The sequence below is a fragment of the Pristiophorus japonicus genome, chromosome 30 (assembly GCF_044704955.1).
Source record: "Pristiophorus japonicus isolate sPriJap1 chromosome 30, sPriJap1.hap1, whole genome shotgun sequence".
NCBI lineage: Eukaryota > Metazoa > Chordata > Chondrichthyes > Pristiophoridae > Pristiophorus > Pristiophorus japonicus.
In genome coordinates, this window is record NC_092006.1 from 3,022,117 (window position 1) to 3,046,938 (window position 24,822).

The 24,822-nt window shown below is 53.6% G+C and overlaps 1 protein-coding gene across 1 annotated transcript in view; it reads left to right on the forward strand.

Moving 5' to 3' along the window:
- The window catches only part of LOC139240155 (tudor domain-containing protein 10-like), a 61,408-nt gene extending 36,813 nt beyond the window's left edge, over positions 1 to 24,595 (forward strand). Inside the window, exons 3-13 of the mRNA XM_070868542.1 lie at positions 774 to 868; positions 3,018 to 3,070; positions 3,948 to 4,018; positions 5,744 to 5,900; positions 8,166 to 8,205; positions 14,525 to 14,594; positions 17,192 to 17,339; positions 17,645 to 17,784; positions 22,117 to 22,271; positions 23,753 to 23,823; positions 24,487 to 24,595. Of these exons, the coding sequence (XP_070724643.1) occupies positions 774 to 868; positions 3,018 to 3,070; positions 3,948 to 4,018; positions 5,744 to 5,900; positions 8,166 to 8,205; positions 14,525 to 14,594; positions 17,192 to 17,339; positions 17,645 to 17,784; positions 22,117 to 22,271; positions 23,753 to 23,823; positions 24,487 to 24,525 (1,039 nt within the window). The 3' untranslated portion in view covers positions 24,526 to 24,595. The remainder of the gene's footprint in view (positions 1 to 773; positions 869 to 3,017; positions 3,071 to 3,947; positions 4,019 to 5,743; positions 5,901 to 8,165; positions 8,206 to 14,524; positions 14,595 to 17,191; positions 17,340 to 17,644; positions 17,785 to 22,116; positions 22,272 to 23,752; positions 23,824 to 24,486) is intronic.
- Positions 24,596 to 24,822: the final 227 nt, after the last annotated feature.

The following is a 24,822-nucleotide window of genomic DNA, read 5'->3' on the forward strand; positions in this document are numbered from 1 at the left end:
TGAACTCCAGTGAATACAAGCCTAGTCAATCCAGTCTCTTCTCATATGTCAGTCCTGCCATCCCGGGAATCAGTCTGCCGATCTCTCTCCACTCACCTCTGTTGGAGGTAGATGTTGGATGAAGCTTGAAAGGCTTTTTGATAAGGAGTCATGCGTGGCTCAGTGGGCAGCACTCTCGCCTCTGAGTCGGAAGGTTGTGGGTTCAAGTCCCATTTCAGGGACCTGAGCCCATAACTGAGGCTGAGGGAGCGCCGTACTGTCGGAGGGTCAGTACTGAGGGAGCGCCGCACTGTTGGAGGGGCGGTACTGAGGGAGTGCCGCACTGTTGGAGGGGCGGTACTGAGGGAGCGCCGCACTGTTGGAGGGGCAGTGCTGAGGGAGCGCCGCACTGTTGGAGGGGCGGTACTGAGGGAACGCCGCACTGTTGGAGGCGCCGTCCTTTGGATGAGACATTAAACCGAGGCCCCGTCTGCGCTCTCAGGTGGATGTAAAAGATCCCACGCCACTATTGGAAGACGAGCAGGGGGAGTTCTCCCCGGTGTCCTGGGGCCAATATTTATCCCTCAACCAACATCACTAAAACAGATGATCCGGGTCATTATCACATTGCTGTGTGTGGGAGCTTGCTGTGTACAAATTGAGCTGCCCCGCGTTTCCCACATTACAACAGTGACCACACTCCAAAAGAACTTCATTGGCTGTGAAGTGATTTGAGACGTCCAGTGGTCGTGAAAAGCGCCATATAAATGCAAGTCTTTCTGTGTTGGTCGCAGATCGAAGAATGACAGCACGGACCAGCAGCAGTCTCGGAGGTTGTTTTGCCTCGAGGGCGCATCGAACAAGAGATTGGAACCAAGAAAGACCGCCGGTAAATGGGCGAGCTTGTGTCTGGCCTTTCTTCAAGTTTCCCTGAGCTCCCCTGGTTCAACATATGAGAGCTTTTTTCCATTTTGGCATGCAGTCTATGAGTAATTGAAGACATGATGTGGTTATGGCACAACAACCGTGTATCTATGTATCGCCTTTAGCGTAATGAAACATTCCAAGGCACTTCTCGGGTATATTATGAAATTTAAAAATTGACACCGAGCTGCATAAGGAGAAATCAGGACAGGTGACCAAAAGCTGGGTCAAACAGATCGGTTTTCAGGAGCGTCTTGAAGGAGGAGAGAGAGGCGGAGAGGTTTAGGGAGGGAGTTCCAGAGCTTGGGGCCCAGGCAGCTGAAGGCATGGCCGCCGATGGTGGAGTGATTATAATCAGGGATGTTCAAGAGGGCAGAATTAGAGGAGCACAGATATCTCTGGGGGGTTGTGGAGCTGGAGGAGGTTACACAGATAGGGAGGGGTGCAGGGCTGGAGGAGGTTACACAGATAGGGAGAGGCGTAGGAGCTGGAGGAGGTTACAGTGATGGGGAGGGGTGTAGGGGCTGGAGGAGGTTAGAGATAGGGAGGGGTGTAGGGGCTGGAGGAGGTTACACAGATAGGGAGGGGTGTGGGGTTGGAGGAGGTTAGAGATAGGGAGGGGTGTAGGGTCTGGAGGAGGTTAGAGATAGGGAGGAGTGTAGGGGCTGGAGGAGGTTACAGTGATGGGGAGGGGTGTAGGGGCTGGAGGAGGTTAGAGATAGGGAGGGGTGTAGGGGTGGGAGGAGGTTACAGAGATAGGGAGGGATGTCGGGGCTGGAGGAGATTACAGAGATAGGGAAGGGTGTAGGGCTGGAGGGGTTTACAGAGATAAGGAGGGGTGAAGGGGCTAGCGGAGATTACAGAGATAGGGAGGGGCGAGGACCATGGAGGGATTTGAAAACAAGGATGAGAATTTTGAAGTCGAGGCGTTGTTTAACCAGGAGCCAATGTAGGTCAACGAGCACAGGGGGTGATGGGTGAGTGGGACTCGGTGCGAGTTAGGACACGGGGTCAGTGAGCACAGGGGGCGATGGGTGAGCGGGACTCGTTGCGAGTTAGGACACGGGGCAGCGAGCACAGGGGGCGATGGGTGAGCGGGACTCGTTGCGAGTTAGGACACGGGGCAGCGAGCACAGGGGGTGATGGGTGAGTGGGACTCTGTGCGAGTTAGGACACGGGGCAGTGAGCACAGGGGGTGATGGGTGAGCGGGACTGGGTGTGAGTTAGGACACGGGGCAGCGAGCACAGGGGGTGATGGGTGAGCGGGACTGGGTGTCAGTTAGGACACGGGGCAGCGAGCACAGGGGGTGATGGGTGAGCGGGACTGGGTGCGAGTTAGGACACGGGGCAGTGAGCACAGGGGGTGATGGGTGAGCGGGACTGGGTGCAAGTTAGGACACGGGGCAGCGAGCACAGGGGGTGATGGGTGAGTGGGACTCGGTGCGAGTTAGGACACGGGGCAGCCGAATTTTGGATGACCATAAGTTTATGCAGTGTTATCTCATAATACTCCTATGTAGCGCCTTAGGATGTTTCACTATGTTAAAGGTGCTTTATAAATACAAGTTGTTGTTGCTGTGATTGATTGGTCAACAGCTCCTTTTTAATCCTTGGATCATGCGACTACCAGGATGGTAGAAGGCAAGTTAGACTGACCTGCGTCTTTATCTCATCCAGCAATTCCTCTGTTCCTAATAAATGTCCCAGTTTAGAAACGAGAGACACAGTTCTGTGAGGCCCCCAGGTTCCATTCCCCGGTCTATGACGGGGACGATGGGTACCAGGGCAGCATGTGAGATGGCACACGTTGGACTCCCCTGTGGCTGGGGTGAGCAGCGAGACCACAACCCGTGTTCCCAATCCGTCCACTGAATGCTGTGTGCATGCGTATGTAGAGAGGAGCGTATTGGGACTTGGCTGTGATGCCGCCCATGACGGAATTCCCTGCTGATTTGAAGACTAGCCCCTTGGGTGAGATACTGGCGGGTCACTGGTTCCCAAGAGTCAGTGACTATTGTTAGAAGATGCGTGGGGGGGTGGGGTGGCAAGTTTTCATCAATCCCACTTCTTTAAACGTGTATCTAATTAACCCTTTTTATTCTGATTTATCGCAGCTCTGAAAAGGAGCGATGTTTATATCGGAAACCTTCCGTCCGAGATCGTAGAGGTAAATCGGGTCACTTTTGTGTTAGTGGCTCAATGGGTAGCTTTCTCGCCTCCGAGTCAGAAGGTTGTGGGTTCAAGTCCCGCTCCAGGGACCTGAACACACAAATCTAGGCTGACACTCCCGAGGGAGCGCCGCACTGTCGGAGGGGCGGTACTGAGGGAGTGCCGCACTGTCGGAGGGGCGGTACTGAGGGAGTGCTGCACTGTCGGAGGGGCAGTACTGAGGGAGCGCCGCACTGTCGGAGGGGCAGTACTGAGGGAGCTCCGCACTGTTGGAGGGGCGGTACTGAGGGAACGCCGCACTGTCGGAGGGGCAGTACTGAGGGAGCGCCGCACTGTCGGAAGGGCGGTACTGAGGGAGCGCCGCACTGTCGGAGGGGCGGTACTGAGAGAGCGCCACACTGTCGGAGGGGCGGTACTGAGTGAGTGCCGCACTGTTGGAGGTGCCATCTTTTGGCTGAGACGTTAAACCGAGGTCCCGTCTGCCCCCTCAGGCGGATGTAAAAGGTCCCACGGCCACTATTTCAAAGAAGAGCAGGGGAGTTATCCCCGGTATCCTGGGGCCAATATTAGTCCCTCGATCAAAATAAACAGATGATCTGGGTCATTATCACATTGCTGTTTATGGGAGCTTGCTGTGCGCAAGTTGGCTGCCGCGTTTCCTACATTGCAACAGGGATTACACTTCAAAGAAGTACTTCATTGGCTATAAAGTGCGTTAAGACGCCTGGTGGTTGCAGGCAGGGAAGTGGAACTGAGTCCATGATCAGATCAGCCATGATCTTATTGAACGGCGGAGCGGGCTCGAGGGGCCGAATGGCAACACCTGCTCCTATTTCTTATGATGGGGCTGTAGAATTCTCTTTCTTTCTTCTCAGGACCAGATCATGCAGCTGTTTGCTGCCTTCGAGCCCGTGAAGGTTCGCAAAGTGGTGTCGGGGCAAAAGTGGTAAGTTACAGATCCGTCGTTCGACTTGGTCACGCCAACAGCTTGTATTTATATAGCACCTTTCACACAGCAAGTCATCGCAAGGCGCTTCACAGGAGCGTTATCAGACAAAATTGGACACCAAGCCACATAAGGAGACATTGGGACTGGTGACCAGAGTGGTAGGTTTTAAGGAGCGTCTTAAAGGAGGAGAGAGAGGTGGAGAGGTTTCGGGAGGGAGTTCCTGAGCTTGGGGCCTAGGCAACTGAAGGCACGGCCACCGATGGTGGAGCGATTAAAATCGGGGGAATGGGCAAGAGGCCACAATTGGAGGAACGCAGAGATCGAGAGGGGTGTAGGGGCTGGAGGAGGTTACAGAGATGGGGAGGGGTGTAGGGGCTGTAGGAGGTTACAGAAATGGGGAGGGGTGTAGGGGCTGGAGGAGGTTACAGAGATAGGGAGGGGTGTAGGGGCTGGAGGAGGTTACAGAGATAGGGAGGGGTGTAGGGGCTGTAGGAGGTTACAGAGAAAGGGAGGGGTTGCGGGGCTGGAGGGGGTTACGGAGATAGGGAGTGGTGTAGGGGCTGGAGGAGGTTACAGAGATAGGGAAGGGTGTAGGGGCTGGAGGAGGTTACAGAGATGGGGAGGTGTGTAGGGGCTGGAGGGGGTTACAGAGATAGGGAGGGGTGTAGGGGCTGGAGGGGGTTACAGAGATAGGGAGGGGTGTAGGGGCTGGAGGAGGTTACAGAGATGGGGAGGGGTTGCGGGGCTGGAGGAGGTTACAGAGATAGGGAGGGGTGTAGGGGCTGGAGGAGGTTACAGAGATGGGGAGGGGTTGCGGGGCTGGAGGAGGTTACAGAGATGGGGAGGGGTGTAGGGACTGGAGGAGGTTACAGAGATAGGGAGGTGTGTAGGGCTGGAGGGGGTTACAGAGATAGGGAGGTGTGTAGGGCTGGGGGAGGTTACAGAGATAGGGAGGGGTGTTGGGGCTGGAGGAGGTTACAGAGATAGGGAGTGGTGTAGGGGCTGGAGGGGGTTACGGAGATAGGGAGTGGTGTAGGGGCTGGAGGAGGTTACAGAGATAGGGAAGGGTGTAGGGGCTGGAGGGGGTTACAGAGATAGGGAGGGGTGTAGCGGCTGGAGGGGGTTACAGAGATAGGGAGGGGTGTAGGGGCTGGAGGAGGTTACAGAGATGGGGAGGGGTGTAGGGACTGGAGGAGGTTACAGAGATAGGGAGGGGTGTAGGGGCTGGAGGGGGTTACAGAGATAGGGAGGGGTGTAGGGGCTAAAGGGGGTTACAGAGATAGGGAGGGGTGTAGGGGCTGGAGGAGGTTACAGAGATGGGGAGGGGTGTAGGGGGGTTACAGAGGTGGGGAGGGGTGTAGGGACTGGAGGGGGTTACAGAGATGGGGAGGGGCGAGGCCATGGAGGGATTTGAACACACATGCTCTCCTTGTCTTCTGCAGCTCTTGCTGGGGAAACCACTCTATGGACACCAGCCTCTTCCAGTATTCTCTGTGAGCCGAGATGATGATCTATATTGATACATATAATATTCTGAGGGGGATTGGCAGGGAGGATGTTCCCCCCCGGGCTGGGGAGTTTAGAACCAGGGGTCACAGTCTCAGGATAAGGGGTCGGCCATTTACGACTAAGATGAGAAATGTCGTGTGTGTGTCCGTGCCCAGTTAGGGCTCCGTTATGTCGCGTTCTCATGGATATTCCCCTCTCCTCCTCCCTCGCCAGCTACGCTTTTGTCGACGTGGGAAACGCTGAAAATGTGGCGCTCGCCGTCAGTCATCTGAACAACACCTTCTACAACGGGCGGCGGCTCGTGGTGAGAAACCTGGGCAAGTTGCGGGACTCTGCGATACCAACCGAGTCGGCGCAGGTGGAGTTGCCGGTAAGAGCGGGTACCCAGAGCGTGGTGGTGGGGTTGTTGTGTTCCGTGTGTGACGGGGGAAAAGTTCGTAGTCTTGACTCTCCATTCGACAGGCTGCGTTCGACGCTGAGTGGGGAACCAGCTGCCCGCCCTCAAAACCAACCCTCGCCGGCAGCTGGCGGGATGTGTTCCCGGGGGGGGGGGGGGGGTCTCCCGGACTCGAGGCCGCAGTCACGCCTCAGGTCGCTCCTCGTCCAGCGCTGGAGGCCAAATCGCCCTCCGAGGCATAAAATACAAGAGCAGGGAGGTTATGCTTGAACTGTATCAAACACCGGTTGGTTAAGCTGCAGCTGGAGTACTGCGGGCAGTTCTGGTCACCACATTACAGGAAGGATGTGATTGCACTAGAGAGGGTACAGAGGAGATTTACCAGGATGTTGCACTGGAGAGGGTACAGAGGAGATTTACCAGGATGTTGCACTGGAGAGGGTGCAGGGGAGATTTACCATGATGTTGCACTAGAGAGGGTACAGAGGAGATTTACCAGGATGTTGCACTAGAGAGGGTGCAGGGGAGATTTACCATGATGTTGCACTGGAGAGGGTACAGAGGAGATTTACCAGGATGTTGCACTGGAGAGGGTACAGGGGAGATTTACCAGGATGTTGCACTAGAGAGGGTACAGAGGAGATTTACCAGGATGTTGCACTAGAGAGGGTGCAGGGGAGATTTACCATGATGTTGCACTGGAGAGGGTACAGAGGAGATTTACCAGGATGTTGCACTGGAGAGGGTGCAGGGGAGATTTACCATGATGTTGCACTGGAGAGGGTACAGAGGAGATTTACCAGGATGTTGCACTGGAGAGGGTGCAGGGGAGATTTACCAGGATGTTGCACTAGAGAGGGTGCAGGGGAGATTTACCAGGATGTTGCACTAGAGAGGGTACAGAGGAGATTTACCATGATGTTGCACTGGAGAGGGTACAGAGGAGATTTACCAGGATGTTGCACTGGAGAGGGTGCAGGGGAAATTTACCAGGATGTTGCACTAGAGAGGGTGCAGGGGAGATTTACCAGGATGTTGCACTAGAGAGGGTACAGAGGAGATTTACCAGGATGTTGCACTAGAGAGGGTACAGAGGAGATTTACCAGGATGTTGCACTAGAGAGGGTACAGAGGAAATTTACCAGGATGTTGCACTGGAGAGGGTACAGAGGAGATTTACCAGGATGTTGCACTAGAGTGGGTACAGAGGAGATTTACCAGGATGTTGCACTAGAGAGGGTACAGAGGAGATTTACCAGGATGTTGCACTAGAGAGGGTACAGAGGAGATTTACCAGGATGTTGCACTAGAGAGGGTACAGAGGAGATTTACCAGGATGTTGCCTGGACTGGAGAATTTTAGCGATGAGGAAAGATTGGATAGGCTGGGGTTGTTTTCTTTGAGAGGAGGCTGAGGAGAGACCTTATTGAGGTGTGTAAAATTATGAGGGGCCTGGATAGAGTGGATAGGATGGACCTATTTCTCTTAGCAGAGAGGTCAGTAACCAGGGGGCATAGATTTAAAGTAATTGGGGGGAGGTTTAGAGGATTTGAGGGGAAATTTCTTCACCCAGAGGGTGGTGGGGGTCTGGGGCGGAACTCACGGCCTGAAAGGGTGGTAGAGGCAGAAACCCTCACCACATTTAAAGAGTACCTGGATGTGCACCTGAAGTGCCGTAACCTACAGGGCTACGGACCGAGAGCTGGAAAGTGGGATTAGGCCGGGTGGCTCTTTGTCGGCCGGCGCGGACACGATGGGCCGGAATGGGCCAAGGGGGAAGAGAGAAAATCAGCCAGGCTCCATGCTCCTGCTGGAAAGAGTGTGTCGGTAGGGAGGGGTTTGGGCTTGGCGATGATGAACCTGCGATGAGACAACATACTGACCTACGAGGAGCGGCTGAAGTAACGGGAGTGTGGTTGGCCGGCACCTGTGGTGGACAAACCGTTCTTCTGACCTGTGCTTCAATCGCCAATGTCACCTTACAGAATGTCCTCGTTATGTATGAATAAAGAGTCTGACCAGATACTGTGAGCTCAAAGTAAAGTGTGACCGTAGTCTTTTATTACAGGTCTCCAGCGTGCCTCTCCAGCCTATGAGGCCTCCTTTAGTACAGGTGCTCCCAAGGGATTGTGGGATCCCTTGGGACTCCAGGGGATGAGCCCTCTGGTGGTTAAACAAGGTATTTACAGGTTTACATATATAACACGAATACTGTACCCCCTCTCTTGTTTTTCACAGGCTCTGGAGAAGGTTGACAAAGACTCTGGCGGAGGGAGTAGTAAGTACTTTCTGTGACTCCTTCCCGCTCCCTTTTGCGGGCTCCATTTACACAGGGGGGAACTTGGGAACAGGAGACCGCCATTCGGCCCCTCGAACCCGCACCGCCATTCAATTAGACCATGAATAATCTCAACTTGTCTCAACTGCATTCACCCGCCTTTGATGCTCGTACCCAGATTCCCTCTAATTCCCTATATCCCTATTGTGGGAGTGAGAATCAGACAGTAAATGAGTTTTGACATGTAAACCACATGAACCCTGCCATTGACCGATGGCTGAGCCATCACTGCTGGGTGTCCCATGATTAATATTTCTGCCTTGTAGCCAGTTCCCACTTGTACGCTGACGACACCCAGCTCTGCCTCACCCCCACTTCTCTCGACCCCCTCCTCGGTCTCTAAATTGTCAGACTGCTTGTCCCACATCCAGTTCTGGATGAGCAAAAATCTTCTCCAATTGAATATTGGGAAGACTGAAGCCATTGTTTTCGGTCCCCGCCACAAACTCCGTTCCCCAGCCACTGACTCCACCCCGCTCCCCAACTCCTGTCTGAGGCTGAACCACATGTTCGTAACTTCGGCATCATACTTGACCCTGTAATTGGCTTCCGAGCCCACAACTGCAGCATAACTAAGACCACCTATTTCCACCTCCGTAACATCGCCCGTCTCCGCCCCTGCCTCAGCTCATCCGCTGCTGAAACCCTCATCCGTGCCTTTGTTACCTCCAGACTTGACTGCTCCAGCGCATTCCAGGCTGGCCTCCCACATTCTATCCTACATAAACTAGAGGTGAGGTAATGAAAAACTCGGCTACCCCTTGTCCCGCTCACCCATCAGCCCTGTGCTCGCTGACCAACATTGGCAACGCCTCGATTTTAAAATTGTCATCCTTGTTTTCAAATCCCTCCACGGCCTCGCCCCTCCCTATCTCTGTACTCTCATCCAGCCCCACAACCTCTCGAGATGTCTGCACGCCTCTAATTCTTGCCTCTTGAGCATCCCTGATTATAATCGTTCAACCATCGGCAGCCGTGCCTTCCGTTGCCTGGGCCCCAAGCTCTGGAACTCCCTCCCTAAACCTCTCCGCCTCTCTCTCCCCTCTTTCCTCCTTTAAGGCGCTCCTTAAAACCGACCTCTTTGACCCAGCTTTTGGTCACCTGCCCTAATTTCTCCTTATGAGGCTTGGTGTCAAATTTTTAATCTGATAATACTCCTGTGAAGCGCCTTGGGACATTTCACTACGTTAAAGGCGCTATATAAAACATAAGAAATAGGAGCAGGAGTTGGCCATACGGCCCCTCGAGCCTGCTCCGCCATTTAATACGATCATGGCTGATCCAATCATGGACTCAGCTCCACTTCCCGGCTTGCTCCCCATAACCCTTTATCGTTTACGAAACTGTCTCTCTTGATCTTAAATTTATTCAATGTCCCAGCTTCCACTGCTCTCTGAGGCAGCGAATTCCACAGATTTACAGCCCTCTGACAGAAGAAATTCCTCCTCCTCTCAGGATAAGGGGCCGCCCATTTAAAACTAACATTATGAGTTTTAGTCTTCCCCATCTGCATCCATCTTGTCAAACCCTCTCCTACATTTCGATAAGATCACCTCTCATTCTTCTGAATTCCAATGAGTAGAGGCCCAACTCATAGGTCAACCCCCTCATCTCCGGAATCAACCTAGTGAACCTTTTCTGAACTGCCTCCAAAGCAAGTATATCCTTTTGTAAATATGGAAACCAAAACTGCACGCAGTACTCCAGGTGTGGCCTCACCAATACCCTGTATAACTGTAGCAAGACTTCCCTGCTTTTATATTCCATCCCCTTTGCAATAAAGGCCAAGATTCCATTGGCCTTCCTGATCACTTGCTGTACCTGCATACTATCCTTTTGTGTTTCATGCACAAGTACCCCCAGGTCCCGCTGTACTGCGGCACTTTGCAATCTTACTCCATTTAAATAATAACTTGCTCTTTGATTTTTTTTCTGCCAAAGTGCATGACCTCGCACTTTCCAACTTTATATTCCATCTGCCAAATTTTTTGCCCACTCACTTAACCTGTCTGTCCTTTTGCAGATCTTTTGTGTCCTCCTCACACATTGCTTTTCCTCCCACCTTTGTATCATCAGCAAACTTGGCTACGTTACACTCAGTCCCTTCTTCCAAGTCGTTAATATAGATTGTAAATAGTTGGGGTCCCAGCACTGATCCCTGCGGCACCCCACTAGTTACTGGTTGCCAACCCGAGAATGAACCATTTATCCCGACTCTCTGTTCTCTGTTAGTTAGCCAATCCTCTATCCATGCTAATATATTACCCCCAACCCCGTGAACTTTTATCTTGTGCAGTAACCTTTTATGTGGCACCTTGTCAAATGCCTTCTGGAAATCCAAATACACCACATCCACTGGTTCCCCTTTAGCCACCCTGCTCAAAGAATTCCAGCAAATTTGTCAAACATGACTTCCCCTTCATATATATATCCAGACTGACTCTGCTTGACCGAATTTTGCTTTTCCAAATGTCCCACTACTGCTTCTTTAATAATAGACTCCAACATTTTCCCAACCACAGATGTTCGACTAACTGGTTTATAGTTTCCCACTTTTTGACTGCCTCCTTTTTTAAATAGGGGCGTTACATTTGCAGTTTTCCAATAAACACAAGTTGTTGTTGTTGTTGTTGTAGTGCCTGGTAGTCCCACATTACCGCCACGGGTGCCTGAGTCAAAAGGAATTATATTTCCAGACTCTACTCTCTGAGATACAAACCGGATGAGTCCGTGCCTCACCTGGTTTTTAGCTCCTGCCCCACACACTGATTTACATTAACAGGAGGAGGGCCATTCAGCTCCTCGAGCCTGTTGCACAGGAACAGGAGGAGGCCCATTCAGCCCCTCGAGCCTGTTACACAGGAACAGGAGGAGGCCCATTCAGCCCCTCGAGCCTGTTGCACAGGAACAGGAGGAGGCCCATTCAGCCCCTCGAGCCTGTTACACAGGAACAGGAGGAGGCCCATTCAGCCCCTCGAGCCTGTTACACAGGAACAGGAGGAGGCCCATTCAGCCCCTCGAGCCTGTTACACAGGAACAGGAGGAGGCCCATTCAGCCCCTCGAGCCTGTTACACAGGAACAGGAGGAGGCCCATTCAGCCCCTCGAGCCTGTTACACAGGAACAGGAGACGGCCCATTCAGCCCCTCGAGCCTGTTACACAGGAACAGGAGGAGGCCCATTCAGCCCCTCGAGCCTGTTACACAGGAACAGGAGGAGGCCCATTCAGACCCTCGAGCCTGTTACACAGGAACAGGAGGAGGCCCATTCAGCCCCTCGAGCCTGTTACACAGGAACAGGAGAGGCCCATTCAGCCCCTCGAGCCTGTTACACAGGAACAGGAGGAGGCCCATTCAGCCCCTCGAGCCTGTTACACAGGAACAGGAGGAGGCCCATTCAGCCCTTCGAGCCTGTTACACAGGAACAGGAGGAGGCCCATTCAGCCCCTCGAGCCTGTTCCCCCCCATTCAATCAGATCACGGCTGATCTGTACCTTAACGCCATTAGCCCGCCTCGGTTCCGTAACCCTTACCCAACAAAAATCTATCAATCTCTGTTTTGAAAGCTCCAACTGACCCCCAGCCTCCACAGCCTTTTGGGGGAAGAGGGTTCCAGATTCCCACTAGCCTTCGGGGGGAAAAAGTGTTTCCCGATTTCACTCCTAAATAGCCTAGCTCGGATTTTAAGATCACGCTCCTGTATTTTTGTTTCTTCACCAGAGAAAATAGTTTCTCACTCTACCCTAGAATCAGCACATGAGGAGGCCATTCGGCCTGTCGAGCCCGTGCCAATTCAGATAGTCCCACTCCCCCGTAACCGTGCAAATATTTTCCTTCAGACACTTATCCAACTCCCTTTTGAAAGCCACGATTGTGTCTGCCTCCACCACCCTCGGGCAGCGCGTTCCCGACCCTAAAAGTTTTTCCTCAAGTCATTCACTTTAAATCCGTGCCCTCTGGTTCTCCACCCTTCCCCCAATGGGAACAGTTTCTCTCTCTCTCTACTCTGTCCACACCCCTCGTGATTTTGAACACCTCGATCAAATCTCCTCTCGACCTTCTCTGCTCCAAGGAGAACAACCCCAGCTTCTCCAGTCTCTCCCCGTCACTGAAGTCCGCATCGAATCTTTTTAACATTTTAAACACCTCAATCGAGAGAACACAAGTCAAGTTTATGCAGCGTGTCCTCATAAATTTAACCCTTTTAGCCCCGGTATGCTGGTGAATCTGCGCTGCTGCCCCCTCCAAGGCCAGTATCTCCCTCCTGAGCAGCTGTGCCCACTGAAGGTTTCAGCTATCTGACACCCTGCCCATCTGAAGGTACTGACACTTGCTGGGTGCCAGTCAGTCTCTACTTCACCCATTTGAACCTACGTAACAGCAACCACACCTTGCATTTGATCACCATAGGCAGTCCCTCGAATCGAGGATGACTTGCTTCCACGTCAAAGTTCACAGGTATTTCAATGAAGGACCTAATATTCCGGATCCCGAACTCCATCCTGAAGGGTGGAAGATGCCTGTGGGTGGATTGTTTTAACGTGGGGTGGCCGTTGCACACCAGCCACCACACGGGCTTGACCGAGCTAGGCCTTGGTCCAGTGGCAAGGGTTAACCAGGACGACTGGAGACCAGCTCTGCTGCACGGACCAGGTGCGCGCACATATCGCACAGTGTGGGCTGGGCTCGTGCTGCCCCTGGGCCCCGATCACGTCCTTCTACAATCTCTCGCCGCTGCTCCCTCGCCCCGACCTCGCCGCTCCTGCTGTACCTGCCCACGCTCCAATCACCGACCTGGACCTTGATGACGTCCCTTTTCGCTGCCGTTGCTCTCCTGCTCCAGCACGTGCTGCTCCCTGGAGTGGTACACCGCCACGCTGCTCCGATGGTGCTCGCAGGCCGGGGGGGGGGGGGGCCGCACAGCCTGCTGGGCCGGGCCCCATGCAATGCCTGTAACTGCGTAAAATGTCCCAAGGCGCTTCACAGGAGCGTAAATCAGACAGACATTGACGCCGAGCCAGAGGAGATGATATTAGAACAGGTGACAAAAAGCTTAGTCCAAGAGGTGGGTCTTAAAGGAGAAGAGAGGCACGGAGGGGTTTAGGGAGGGAATTCCAGAGCTTTGGGACCTGGACAGCTGAAGGCACGGCCGCCAATGGTGGAGCGATGGACATCGGGGGTGGGGGGAGGCTCAATAGGCCAGAATTGGAGGAGTGCAGAACTGGAAGTGGACTGGAGGAGGTTAGAGATAGGGAGGGGTGTAGGGGCTGGAGGAGGTTACATAGGGAGGGGTGTAGGGGCTGGAGGAGGTTACAGAGATAGGGAGGGGTGTAGGGGCTGGAGGAGGTTACAGATATAGGGAGGGGTGTAGGGGCTGGAGGAGGTTGCAGAGATAGGGAGGGGTGTAGGGGCTGGAGGAGGTTACAGAGATAGGGAGGGGTGTAGGGGCTGGAGGAGGTTACAGAGATAGGGAAGGGTGTAGGGGCTGGAGGAGGTTACAGAGATAGGGAGGGGTGTAGGGGCTGGAGGAGGTTACAGAGAGAGGGAGGGGTGTAGGGGCTGGAGGAGGTTACAGAGATAGGGAGGGGTGTAGGGGCTGGAGGAGGTTACAGAGATAGGGAGGGGTGTAGGGGCTGGAGGAGGTTACATAGGGAGGGGTGTAGGGGCTGGAGGAGGTTACAGAGATAGGGAGGGGTGTAGGGGCTGGAGGAGGTTACAGAGATAGGGAGGGGTGTAGGGGCTGGAGGAGGTTACATAGGGAGGGGTGTAGGGGCTGGAGGAGGTTACAGAGATAGGGAGGGGTGTAGGGGCTGGAGGAGGTTACAGAGATAGGGAGGGGTGTAGGGGCTGGAGGAGGTTACATAGGGAAGGGTGTAGGGGCTGGAGGAGGTTACAGAGATAGGGAAGGGTGTAGGGGCTGGAGGAGGTTACATAGGGAAGGGTGTAGGGGCTGGAGGAGTTTAGAGAGATTGGGGGGGTGGCAAGGAGGCCACGGAGGGATTTGAACACGAGGACGAGAATGTTAAAAGTGAGTTAGTGAGTGTGCTATTGAACCATTGAGGCCATCTCACACACACACACTGGCCCAGAGTTCCATCGCTGCATGGACCAACCACCGTACTATTGGGCACAGGAATGCTGGCTCATCTCCATTAAACATGCATGGGGATGGGGAAAGGAACGGGGCGGATTGTGCAAGCTGGATTGCTTCCCTCTCTCTTTGTGGACTGTTACTTCCCTCCTTCTCTTCCTCTCCCTCAGAAACCTTGTCCATCTCTCAGCCAGTCAAAGATGGAGGCCAGGCGAGCTACGCAGTCCCTCTGGAGATGAGGTATATGGGCGACCATTTGTTTCCCCCTGCTGTGACAGGGCGGTTAAAAATACCAGGGACTGGGTCAACGGCGGTTACTCCCAACACTTGTCCAACGGAGCCACGCAGGCCAGTAGGTCCAGGGTTTGATCTGTGGCTCAGTGGGCAGCACTCTGGCTTCGGAGTCAGAAGGTTGTGGGTTCGAGTCCCACTCCAGGGACTTCACAAAAATCTAGGCAGGACTGAGGGAGCACCGCACTGTCGGAGGGGCCGTTAAACTGAGGCCCTACTGCCCTCTTGGGTAGATGCAAAAGATCCCATGGCACTATTTCAAAGAAGAGCAGGGGAGTTATCCCTGGTGTCAATATTTATCCCTCAATCAACATAAATCCCTCAATCAACATAACCAAATATTGGCCCCAGGACAACGGGGAGAACTCCCTTGCTGTTTGAAATAGTAGCTATGGGATCTTTTACGTCTCATCTGAAAGATGTCCCCCCCGACAGCGCGGCGCTCCCTCAGTACTGCCCCCCCGACAGCGCGGCGCTCCCTCAGTACCGCCCCCCCGACAGTGCGGTGCTCCCTCAGTACCGCCCCCCCGACAGTACGGCGCTCCCTCAGTACCGCCCCTCCGACAGTGCGGCACTCCCTCAGTACTGCCCCTCCGACAGTGCGGTGCTCCCTCAGTACCGCCCCCCCGACAGTACGGCGCTCCCTCAGTACCGCCCCTCCGACAGTGCGGCACTCCCTCAGTACTGCCCCCCCGACAGTACGGCGCTCCCTCAGTACCGCCCCTCCGACAGTGCGGCGCTCCCTCAGTACCGCCCCCCCGACAGTACGGCGCTCCCTCACTACCGCCCCTCCGACAGCGCGGCGCTCCCTCACTACCGCCCCTCCGACAGTGCGGCGCTCCCTCAGTACCGCCCCTCCGACAGTGCGGCGCTCCCTCAGTACCGCCCCCCCGACAGCGCGGCGCTCCCTCAGTACCGCCCCCCCGACAGTACGGCACTCCCTCAGTACCGCCCCCCCGACAGTACGGCGCTCCCTCAGTACCGCCCCCCCGACAGCGCGGCGCTCCCTCAGTACCGCCCCTCCGACAGCGCGGCGCTCCCTCAGTACCGCCCCTCCGACAGCGCGGCGCTCCCTCAGTACCGCTCCTCCGACAGCGCGGCGCTCCCTCAGTACCGCCCCTCCGACAGCGCAGTGCGGCTCTTCCTCAGTACTGCACTGGGTGCGTCAACCTAGATTTTAGTGTTCCAAGTCCCTGGAGTGGGACTCGAACCCACGACCTTCTGACTCAGAGGTGAGGGTGCTGCCTACTGAGCCACGGGTGACACTGTGATTGCAGAAACTGAAAGAGGAGGCTGAGGAGTGACCGAACAGAGGTCTATAACATTATGAAGGGGTTCGATAGGGTGGATGTAGAGTAGGTATTTCCACTTGTGGGGAGTCTAAATATAAGGCCTGAAATATCAGATAGTCACCAATAAATCCAACAGAAATATTGGAATAGTGGATAGGTTAGAGAAGCTGGGGTTGTTCTCCTTGGAGCAGAGAAGGCCAAGAGGATCTTTGATAGAGGTGTTCCAGAATCATGTTCAGATTGAATAAATAAAGAGAAACGGTTCCCAGGGACAGGAGGGTCGGTAACCAGAGGGACACAGATTGTCAAAACAACCAGAGGCGCCTTGAGGATAAAGCACCTGATAGGGCATTGGATACAGATTCAAAAGCAGCCTTCATAAGGGAGTTGGATAAATACTTGAAGGAGGATTATTTTTCAGTGGTATGGGGAAAGATTGGGGGAGTGGGACTAACTTGTTTGCGCAGATTTGATGGGCCGAATGGTCTTCTGTGCTCTGCTGTTCAATGATTCCAGAATTTTTACCCAGAGAGGGGTGAGAATGTGCAACTCGCTGCTACAGGGAGGGGTTGAGGCGAATAGTATCGATGTATTTAAGGGGAGGCTGGACAAGTATATGGGGGAGAAAGGACGAGGGTTATGGTGATGGGGTGAGATGGAGAGGGGTGGGAGGGGGCTGGTGTGGAGCATAAACCCCGGCACGGACCCAATGGGCCTAATGGCCTGTGTCCGTGCTGTACATTCATAGAGGTTTACAGCGCAGGAGACCATTTTGGCCCATTGTGTCCGCGCCGGCCGACAAAGAGCCCCACGGCCCTCGGTCAGCAGCCCTGAAGGTTACATATAAACCAATGAACAATGACGGAACGGTAAAGAGCACCCAGCCCAACCAGTCCGCTTCACACAACTGCGACAGAAACATTGAAACATTCTACACTCCACCCCAACTCGGAGCCAGGTGATCTCCTGGGAGAGGCAAAAACCAGATTAAAAACCCAGGCCAATTTAGGGAGAAAAAAATCTGGGAAAATTCCTCCGACCCATCCAGGCGATCGACACTAGTCCAGGAGATCACCCTGGCCGTTTTCGATTCCCTGCAGTACTTACCATTAATATTGTGTCGGCCAACAAAAGGTCATCCAGTCTAACCCCAATTACCAGCTCTAGGTCCGTAACCCTGCAGGTTACGGCACTTTAAGTGCCCATCCAACCATCTCTTATGTCGCTGTAATTCTCGAGGTTTGTTCTCTCCAGGAGCTTGATGTTGGTTCAGATGCTGACCAGTTGTTTCAAGGACATCGGGTGGATCGGTGAGAGCAGGAAGGTGCAAGGGGAGGTCGGACTGATGGTCATGGATACGTTCCCTCACGCACCATTCTTTTGGGCCATGAACCTGACTCCGGTAAGGGGGCCCAGCGACCTTAAAAATAAATTTGTTCACATCGCTGGCAAGGCCGGCGTTCATTGCCCATCGAGAAGGTGGCGAGCCTGATGTCCCAACAATGGACTAAACTCGAGAAACACTTCATTGGCTGTGAAGGGCTTTGGGATATCCTGGGGTGGTGAAAGGGGCTATATAAATTCACGTTCTTTGCCTGATGAGGAAGTGCGGGGGGGGGGGGGCGCGCAGTCGGGGGAGAAGGAAGAGGCAAATGTCCAGCCGCCTGGGGTTTTGAGATTTAACCAGAACGATTTATTTTCCGACAGGAGACCTACGTCAAGATGTGCCAGCTGTTCAACGCGCTGTCCGTGGTTACTAAGGAGCAGCCGTTCCTCAAGAAAGACGAGATGCAGCGAGGTCAGCGCTGCATGGCCGAGTTCCCGGGAGAGGACGGAGAATGGAACAGGTCGGTGAGCTCCCTGGTTGCGAGGGGGAGGGTGGGGAGGGCTGGGTGGGGTTCACGCCCCCCCCGGGTTGGTGCTGGAACCACACCGATGGGGACCTCACTCCTTCAACACCCGATCGTCGAATGATACAGCACACTTGCATTTATATAGCGCCTTTCACGACCACCGGACGTCCCAAAGCGTTTTACAGCCAATGAAGCACTCTCCTTTACCCTCAACCGCTATCTGTCCCACCTGTGACGGGGACTGTGGCTCCCGTATTGGACTGTTCAGCCACCTAATGACTCACTTTAAGAGTGGAAGCAAGTCTTCCTCGCTTCCGAGGGACTGCCTACGATGATGAGTTTTGGAGCGCGGTCACTGCTGTAATTTAGGAACCGCAGCAGCTCAATTTGCGCACAGCAAGCTCCCACACACAGCGATGTGATAATGACCCGGATCATCTGTTTTAGTGATGTTGGTCGAGGGATAAATATTGGCCCCAGGACACCGGGGAGAACTCCCCCTGCTCTTCTTCCAATAGTGGCCCCGGGATCTTTTACATCCACCCGAGAGGGCAGACATTTATTGGCCTTCCCGCATTGCCCCCTGAGATGGTGATGGTGTGATGCCCAGAACTGCTCAGTGCTCCAGGTGTGGTCTAACCAGGGTTTGTACAGCTGCAGCATAACTTCTACCCCCTTGTATTCTAGTCCTCTAGATATAAAGGCCAGCGTTCCATTGGCCTTTTTGATTACTTTCTGTACCTGTTCATGACATTTTAATGAACTATGTACATGGCCCCGCCCCAAGCCTCTTTGGACCTCCACTGTTTTTAGCTTTCCACCATTGAGAACATAGAAACATAGAAAATAGGTGCAGGAGCAGGCCATTTGGCCCTTCGAGCCTGCACCACCATTCAATATGATCATGGCTGATCATTCACCTCTACCCCATTCCTGCTTTCTCTCCATATCCCTTGATCTCTTTAGCTGTAAGGGCCACATCTAACTCCCTTTTGAATATATCTAACGAACTGGTCTCAACAACTTTCTGTGGTAGAGAGTTCCACAGGTTCACAATTCTCTGAGTGAAGAAGTTTCTCCTCATCTCGGTCCTAAATGGCTTACCCCTTATCCTCAGACTGTGAGCCCTGGTTCTGGACTTCCCCAACATTGGGAACATTCTTCCTGCATCTAACCTGTCCAGTCCCGTCAGCATTTTATATGTTTCTATGAGATCCCCTCTCATTCTTCTAAATTCCAGTGAATATAAGCCCAGGCGATCCAGTCTCTCTTCATATGTCAGTCCTGCCATCCCGGGAATCAGTCTGGTGAACCTTCGCCTGCCTGCCTCTCTTCCGCAGTTATATCCGAGGCAAGGTGTCCCTGGAGATGGAGCACGCGGCGTCCACCGGTACGCTCGCGGCCTTCCGCGAGAGGTGGGCGCCGGAGGGACTGGAGTGCACCATCACCCCCGGCAACAGAATTTTAATTTGATTTTCCATGTTTTAAAGTTTAATTTGTTTTATTGCCGCGTTTTAGTGTCCCCCTCCCCTTTTATAGGGGGCACTTGTATAATTTATGGTTTTAGTGCCCAGAAAACCCCACAAAAAAGGGCCTTGATAAGTGTTTGGAGTGTCCCCCAGATCAAGGGGCACTTGATTTAACTGGTTAATTTTGTTTCCAACCAAAAGAGTGGTGAACCTTCGCTGCACTCCCTCAATAGCCAAAATGTCCTTCCTCAGATTAGGAGACCAAAACTGAACACAATATTCCAGGTGAGGCCTCACCAAGGCCCTGTACAACTGCAGTAAGACCTCCCAGCTCCTATACTCTAATCCCCTCGCTATCCCGTTCTATCCTTTTTAGGTCCAAAGTGGATGGTCTCACGTTTGCCACAGTTTTACCCATTCACTTAATCTGTCGATATCCCTGTGTAATTCGAAGCTTCAGTCTACCCTGCTAACAGTGTCGCCTATCTTTGTCTCATCAGCAAATTTGGTTATATATCTTTCTATGCCATCATCCAAGTCGTTAATATATACGGTGAATAGTTGAAAGAAAGAATTGCATTTCTGTAGCGCCTTTCATGACCACCGGATGTCTCCAAGCACTTTACAGCCAAGAGTGCTTTTGAAATGTAGTCACTGTTGTAATGAGCCCAACACACATCCCTGCAGGACACCACTAGTCACATCCTGCCACTTTGAGTACCTACCCATTAAAGGCTAAACCGGGGCCTCATCCCTCTCGGGTGGATGTAAAAGATCCCGGGGCCACTATTGGAAGAAGAGCAGGGGGAGTTCTCCCTGGTGTCCTGGGGCCAATATTTATCCCTCAACCAACATCACTGAAACAGATTGTGTTCGGCATTCATCATAGGTAGTCTCTCGGAATCGAGGAAGACTTGCTTCCACTCTTAAACTGAGTCCTTAGGTGGTTGAACAGTCCAATACAGAACCACAGTCCCGGTCACAGGTGGGACAGACAGTGGTTGAGGGAAGGGGAGGGTGGGACAGGTTTGCCGCACGCTCCTTCCGCTGCCTGCGCTTGGTTACTGCATGCTCTCGGCGACGAGACTCGAGGTGCTCAGCGCCCTCCCGGATGCACTTCCTCCACTTAGGGCGGACTGGTCTTTGGCCCAGGGACTCCCAGGTGTCGGTGGGGATGTTGCACTTTATCACATCGCTGTAAACGAGCCAAAGGTGGGCAGAGGAAACGTTACAGGGACACCCTCAAAGCCTCCCTGATAAAGTGCAACATCCCCACCGACACCTGGGAGTCCCTGGGCCCAAAGACCAGTCCGCCCTAAGTGGAGGAAGTGCATCCGGGAGGGCACTGAGCACCTCGAGTCTCGTCGCCGAGAGCGTGCAGAAACCAAGCGCAGGCAGCGGAAGGAGCGTGCGGCAAACCAGTCCCACCCTCCCCTTCCCTCAACTACTGTCTGGCCCACCTGTGACAAGGACTGTGGCTCTCGTATTGGACTGTTCAGCCACCAAAGGACTCACTTCAGGAGCGGAAGCAAGTCTTGCTCGATTTCTGAGGGACTGCCTATGATGATGATGGGTTTTTGGGAGCTTGCTGTGCGCACTTGACTTCCCGCATTACAACACTGACCACACTTTTAAAACAAAAGTACTTCATTGGCTGTAAAGCGCTTTGGGACGTCCTAAGCGGGTGAAAGGCACTCTGTCTGTAAAGAAATGCTGTTCCTGTCTTTTAATGGACAGGGGTGTCGGGAACTGAAACTGTCTCCAGCACCCATATAGTGTGGAGTGTACTGGTCACGGGTCCAGTGCTGAGCTGGCAGAGATCAGAGTGCCAGGCTGGGACCTGCTCTCGGGCCACCTGAACTCCTGGAGTGAGTTCCAGCTTTGTTGGCCCTCCCAGCGACACTGGTTAGACGTACTTCCCGTCGCATTGGTGCCAGTGTCTGTGTTGTGTTGTGCACAGTACCACCAGCTGCCCGGAGTGAGTACTGCAAGCAGATTGCACATTCAGTACAGCGACATTTTTCTTGTCAAAATCCAGATCCGGGCAGGGCCTGGGTATCAAGCCCAGGTCTGTACTGAGTGGGCTCTTCTCGGCTGGATGGTGGCGTACGGCATTAACTGGCCTCGTCCTTTTAAAGGCGAGGTGCAGAATAAAAAGATAAATCACTTTCTGGTGAGCCCCCTGCTCGAAAGTGTGTGTGTGTGTGTGTGCCGACTTCAATCGCTCAACCATCGGCGGCTATGCCTTCAGCCACCTGGGCCCCAAGCTCTGGAACTCCCTCCCTAAAACCCCTTAAGCATCCCCCGATTTCAATCGCTCCACCATCGGCGTCTGTACCTTCAGCTGCCTGGGTCCTACACTCTGGAATTCTCTCTCTCTAAACCTCTCCGCCCCTCTCCTCCTTTTAAGACTCTCCTTAAAACCGACCTCTTTGCCCCAGCTTTTGGTCATCAGCCCTGATATCTCCTCCCGTGGCTCGCTGTCAATTTTTCGGGTCTGATGTACGATCCCGTGAAGCGTCTTGGCATGTTTCAGTACGTTGAAGGCGCTGTATCAATGAGTTGTTGTTGTCAGCCGACTGCAAGAGGATGGCAGCAATCGTCAATATCGATTTAGGAGCCGCTTTGTGGGGGGTGTGCAAAAACAGGGTAAGGTTTGAGGCCTGAGTAAGGTGGACTGTTGCGGGGGGGGGGGGGGTTAGATACGGCACAACTGGCTATCCCTGCCCCTACACCCACAGCAACATTTGACCATTATCACCACAACAGATTACTCGCTGCTGGCCCTCCCTCCTTGTGTTCTGATCTAAGGATTCCATCTTAAATCCTACCTTGCCCCTCTTTTTTGATTTTGAAGATGCTGGATCATTGATGTGGTGCAGAGCCGTCTCATTCTGTTCTACGTGGATTCCGGGAGCTCGGCCTGCGTCCCGGTAACGTCGGTGAAATCTCTGGACAACGACGAGTTCTGGGCCGTCCCGCCTCTGGTCCAACCCTTCGTCCTGGAGCAAGGCAAGTCTGAGGGGCGGTGCCGAGGGAGGGAGGGAGCGCCGTACCGAGGGAGGGAGGGAGCGCCGTACCGAGGGAGGGGCGGTACCGAGGGAGGGAGGGAGGGAGCGCCGTACCGAGGGAGGGAGGGAGGGAGGGAGCGCCGTACCGAGGGAGGGAGGGGCGGTACCGAGGGAGGGAGGGGCGGTACCGAGGGAGGAGCCGTACCGAGGGAGGGAGGGGCGGTACCGAGGGAGGGAGGGAGGGAGCGCCGTACCGAGGGAGCGCGCGCCGTACCGAGGGAGTGCCGCGCGCCATGGGAGATGCTGTCTTTCGGATGAGACATTGAACCAAGGCCCATGTCTGCATTCTCAGGTGGGTGTAAAAGATCCCAGGGCCACTATTAGAAGAAATGCAGGGGAGCTCTCCCCGGGCCAATATTAATCCGTCAGCCAACAGCACTTTTTTTTTTTAAAAAGCATGATCTGGTGTGGCCCCCAAACGTAAAGGCCAGATTTACAAGCATCTGCCAATCTACAGCTACCCTTTCCCGAGCAATAGCATACAGCCTTTCAACTGACCTCCCAATCTGCCCATTTCAGGCACAGAGAAGTGTAATGCAGCAAGCACTGGATTAGTTTCCTTAAAGGGACACACCTGGTTAAACCCACATTTCTTCCAGTGCTTTTGTGCCTTGTTTGGAAACGTCTTATCAGTGGATCCAAGTATTTGACCAATTAGGAAGGCAAATGGGACGTTGGCCTTCAGCGCAAGGGAGTATGAGTGTAAGGAAGTCTTGCTACAATTATATCGAACGAGGATGACTTGCTTCCACATGAGTTCGCAGATGTTTTAATGAAGGACCCGATGTTCCAGTCCTGAACTCCAATTGAGGGGGTGGAAGATGCCTGTGGGTGGATTGTTTTAACGTGGGGTGACCGTTGCACACCAGCCACCACACGGGGCTTGACAGAGCTAGGTCTTGGTCCAGTGGCAAGGGTTAACCAGGACGACTGGAGACCTGCTTTGCTATGCAATTATATTGGGCCCTGGTGAGACCACAGCTGGAGTATTGTGCACAGTTTGGGTCTCCTTATCTAAGAAAGGATACACTTGCCAAAGAGGGAGTACAACGAAGGTTCACCAGACTGATTCCTGGGATGGGGGGGATTGTCCTATGAGGAGAGATTGAGTAGACTGGGCCGATATTCTCTGGAGTTTAGGAGGAAAGGTGATCTCATTGAAAGATATAACGTTCTAAAGGTGCTGAGAGGTTGTTTCCTCTGGCCTAATCGATTCATATTTGGGATCAATATATTGTAATGTAATCGGTGTACGCTCACCTGACGGAGAATGGTCTCTCGGGCCAGGCACCAGAGAGGGAGGGATAGCGAGACCTATAAATGCAAGGACTCTTTTTTTTGTTTTTAAAAAGGTGGCTGAATGAAAATATGGTACTGGAGAATTATCAGCATTAAAACCTGTTCTTGTTCCTCTCTAACCAGGAGTCATGGGCAATCGCAAGATGGATGGCACCATTCTGAAGGGAAGCATTGTCGGCTTCCACGAGGCAGAGGTAAAAATGCGTGGCGGGAAATGAAGCGACAAACACGGTGGGGTGGGACGGGGGGGGGTGGGACGGGGGGGGGTGGGACGGGGGGGGGGGGTGGGGGGGTAGACACCTGACTCTCGCTGGGATGGTCGCCTCCCCTCTGGAGAGCTTGTCCACGCGTGCAGGCAGGTGATTGGACGGCAGACAGGATCCCGTCCAATCCCGTGCCGGGGAGGATCGCTCTTTGAGGTCACGACGTCCAATGGGGTGGGCCGTTTTATAAAAAAAAAAAAAACACAGGGGTGTCCCCTGTTAGCCAGAGCCCACTTGTCCTTGACCCGCCCGACCTCCACTACAACGCATTGGAGGGAGGGGGGGATAGAAAAATAACCCACAGGTCCTAACGCAAGGGAGATGCTGTACGTCGGGAACGGTGGGTGGTGATTGAAGGGGAGGGAAACGAGACAGTGTCTTGCTGGAGCAGCCCTTTGCTGGGTGCGGGAGAATATGGAGGGTGGGCCGCAAGAGCAGGAATGGGAGAGGGAGGAATACCCAAGGTCGAGGGTGGGAATACTGGGAGGTTGGGGGAGGAGGCTGGGAATTGCTCCCCCCAGGAGCTGTGTGTCTGTAACCTTCTGTTGAATCAGACCGTGTGTATATGTGTGTTTTTTTTTTTATATATAAAAGCCGCACATCTTGACATTTTCCATCGCCGATGAGGACTGAAGGCGGAGCTGACGAGGGAACAAACCCCAGGGCTGAGAATACACAATAAAGGTGGATTTGAAATTTGAAACCAGAGTACGTGTTGATCAGCCTCCGTATTGTCAAGCTCGAACCTGTGGAGAAAGACCCCAGCACTGAACTGAACCCAACCCCTGCCCCTATTTGGTAGGTACATTTCCTCCACAAGATATGGGGAAACACTAACAAAGATATCCCCCTCCCTCCAGTCAATCAGACAACACCCTCCCTGGCTCGCGCTCACCGCCCTACCTTATGCGCGACCTTGAGACACCAGGC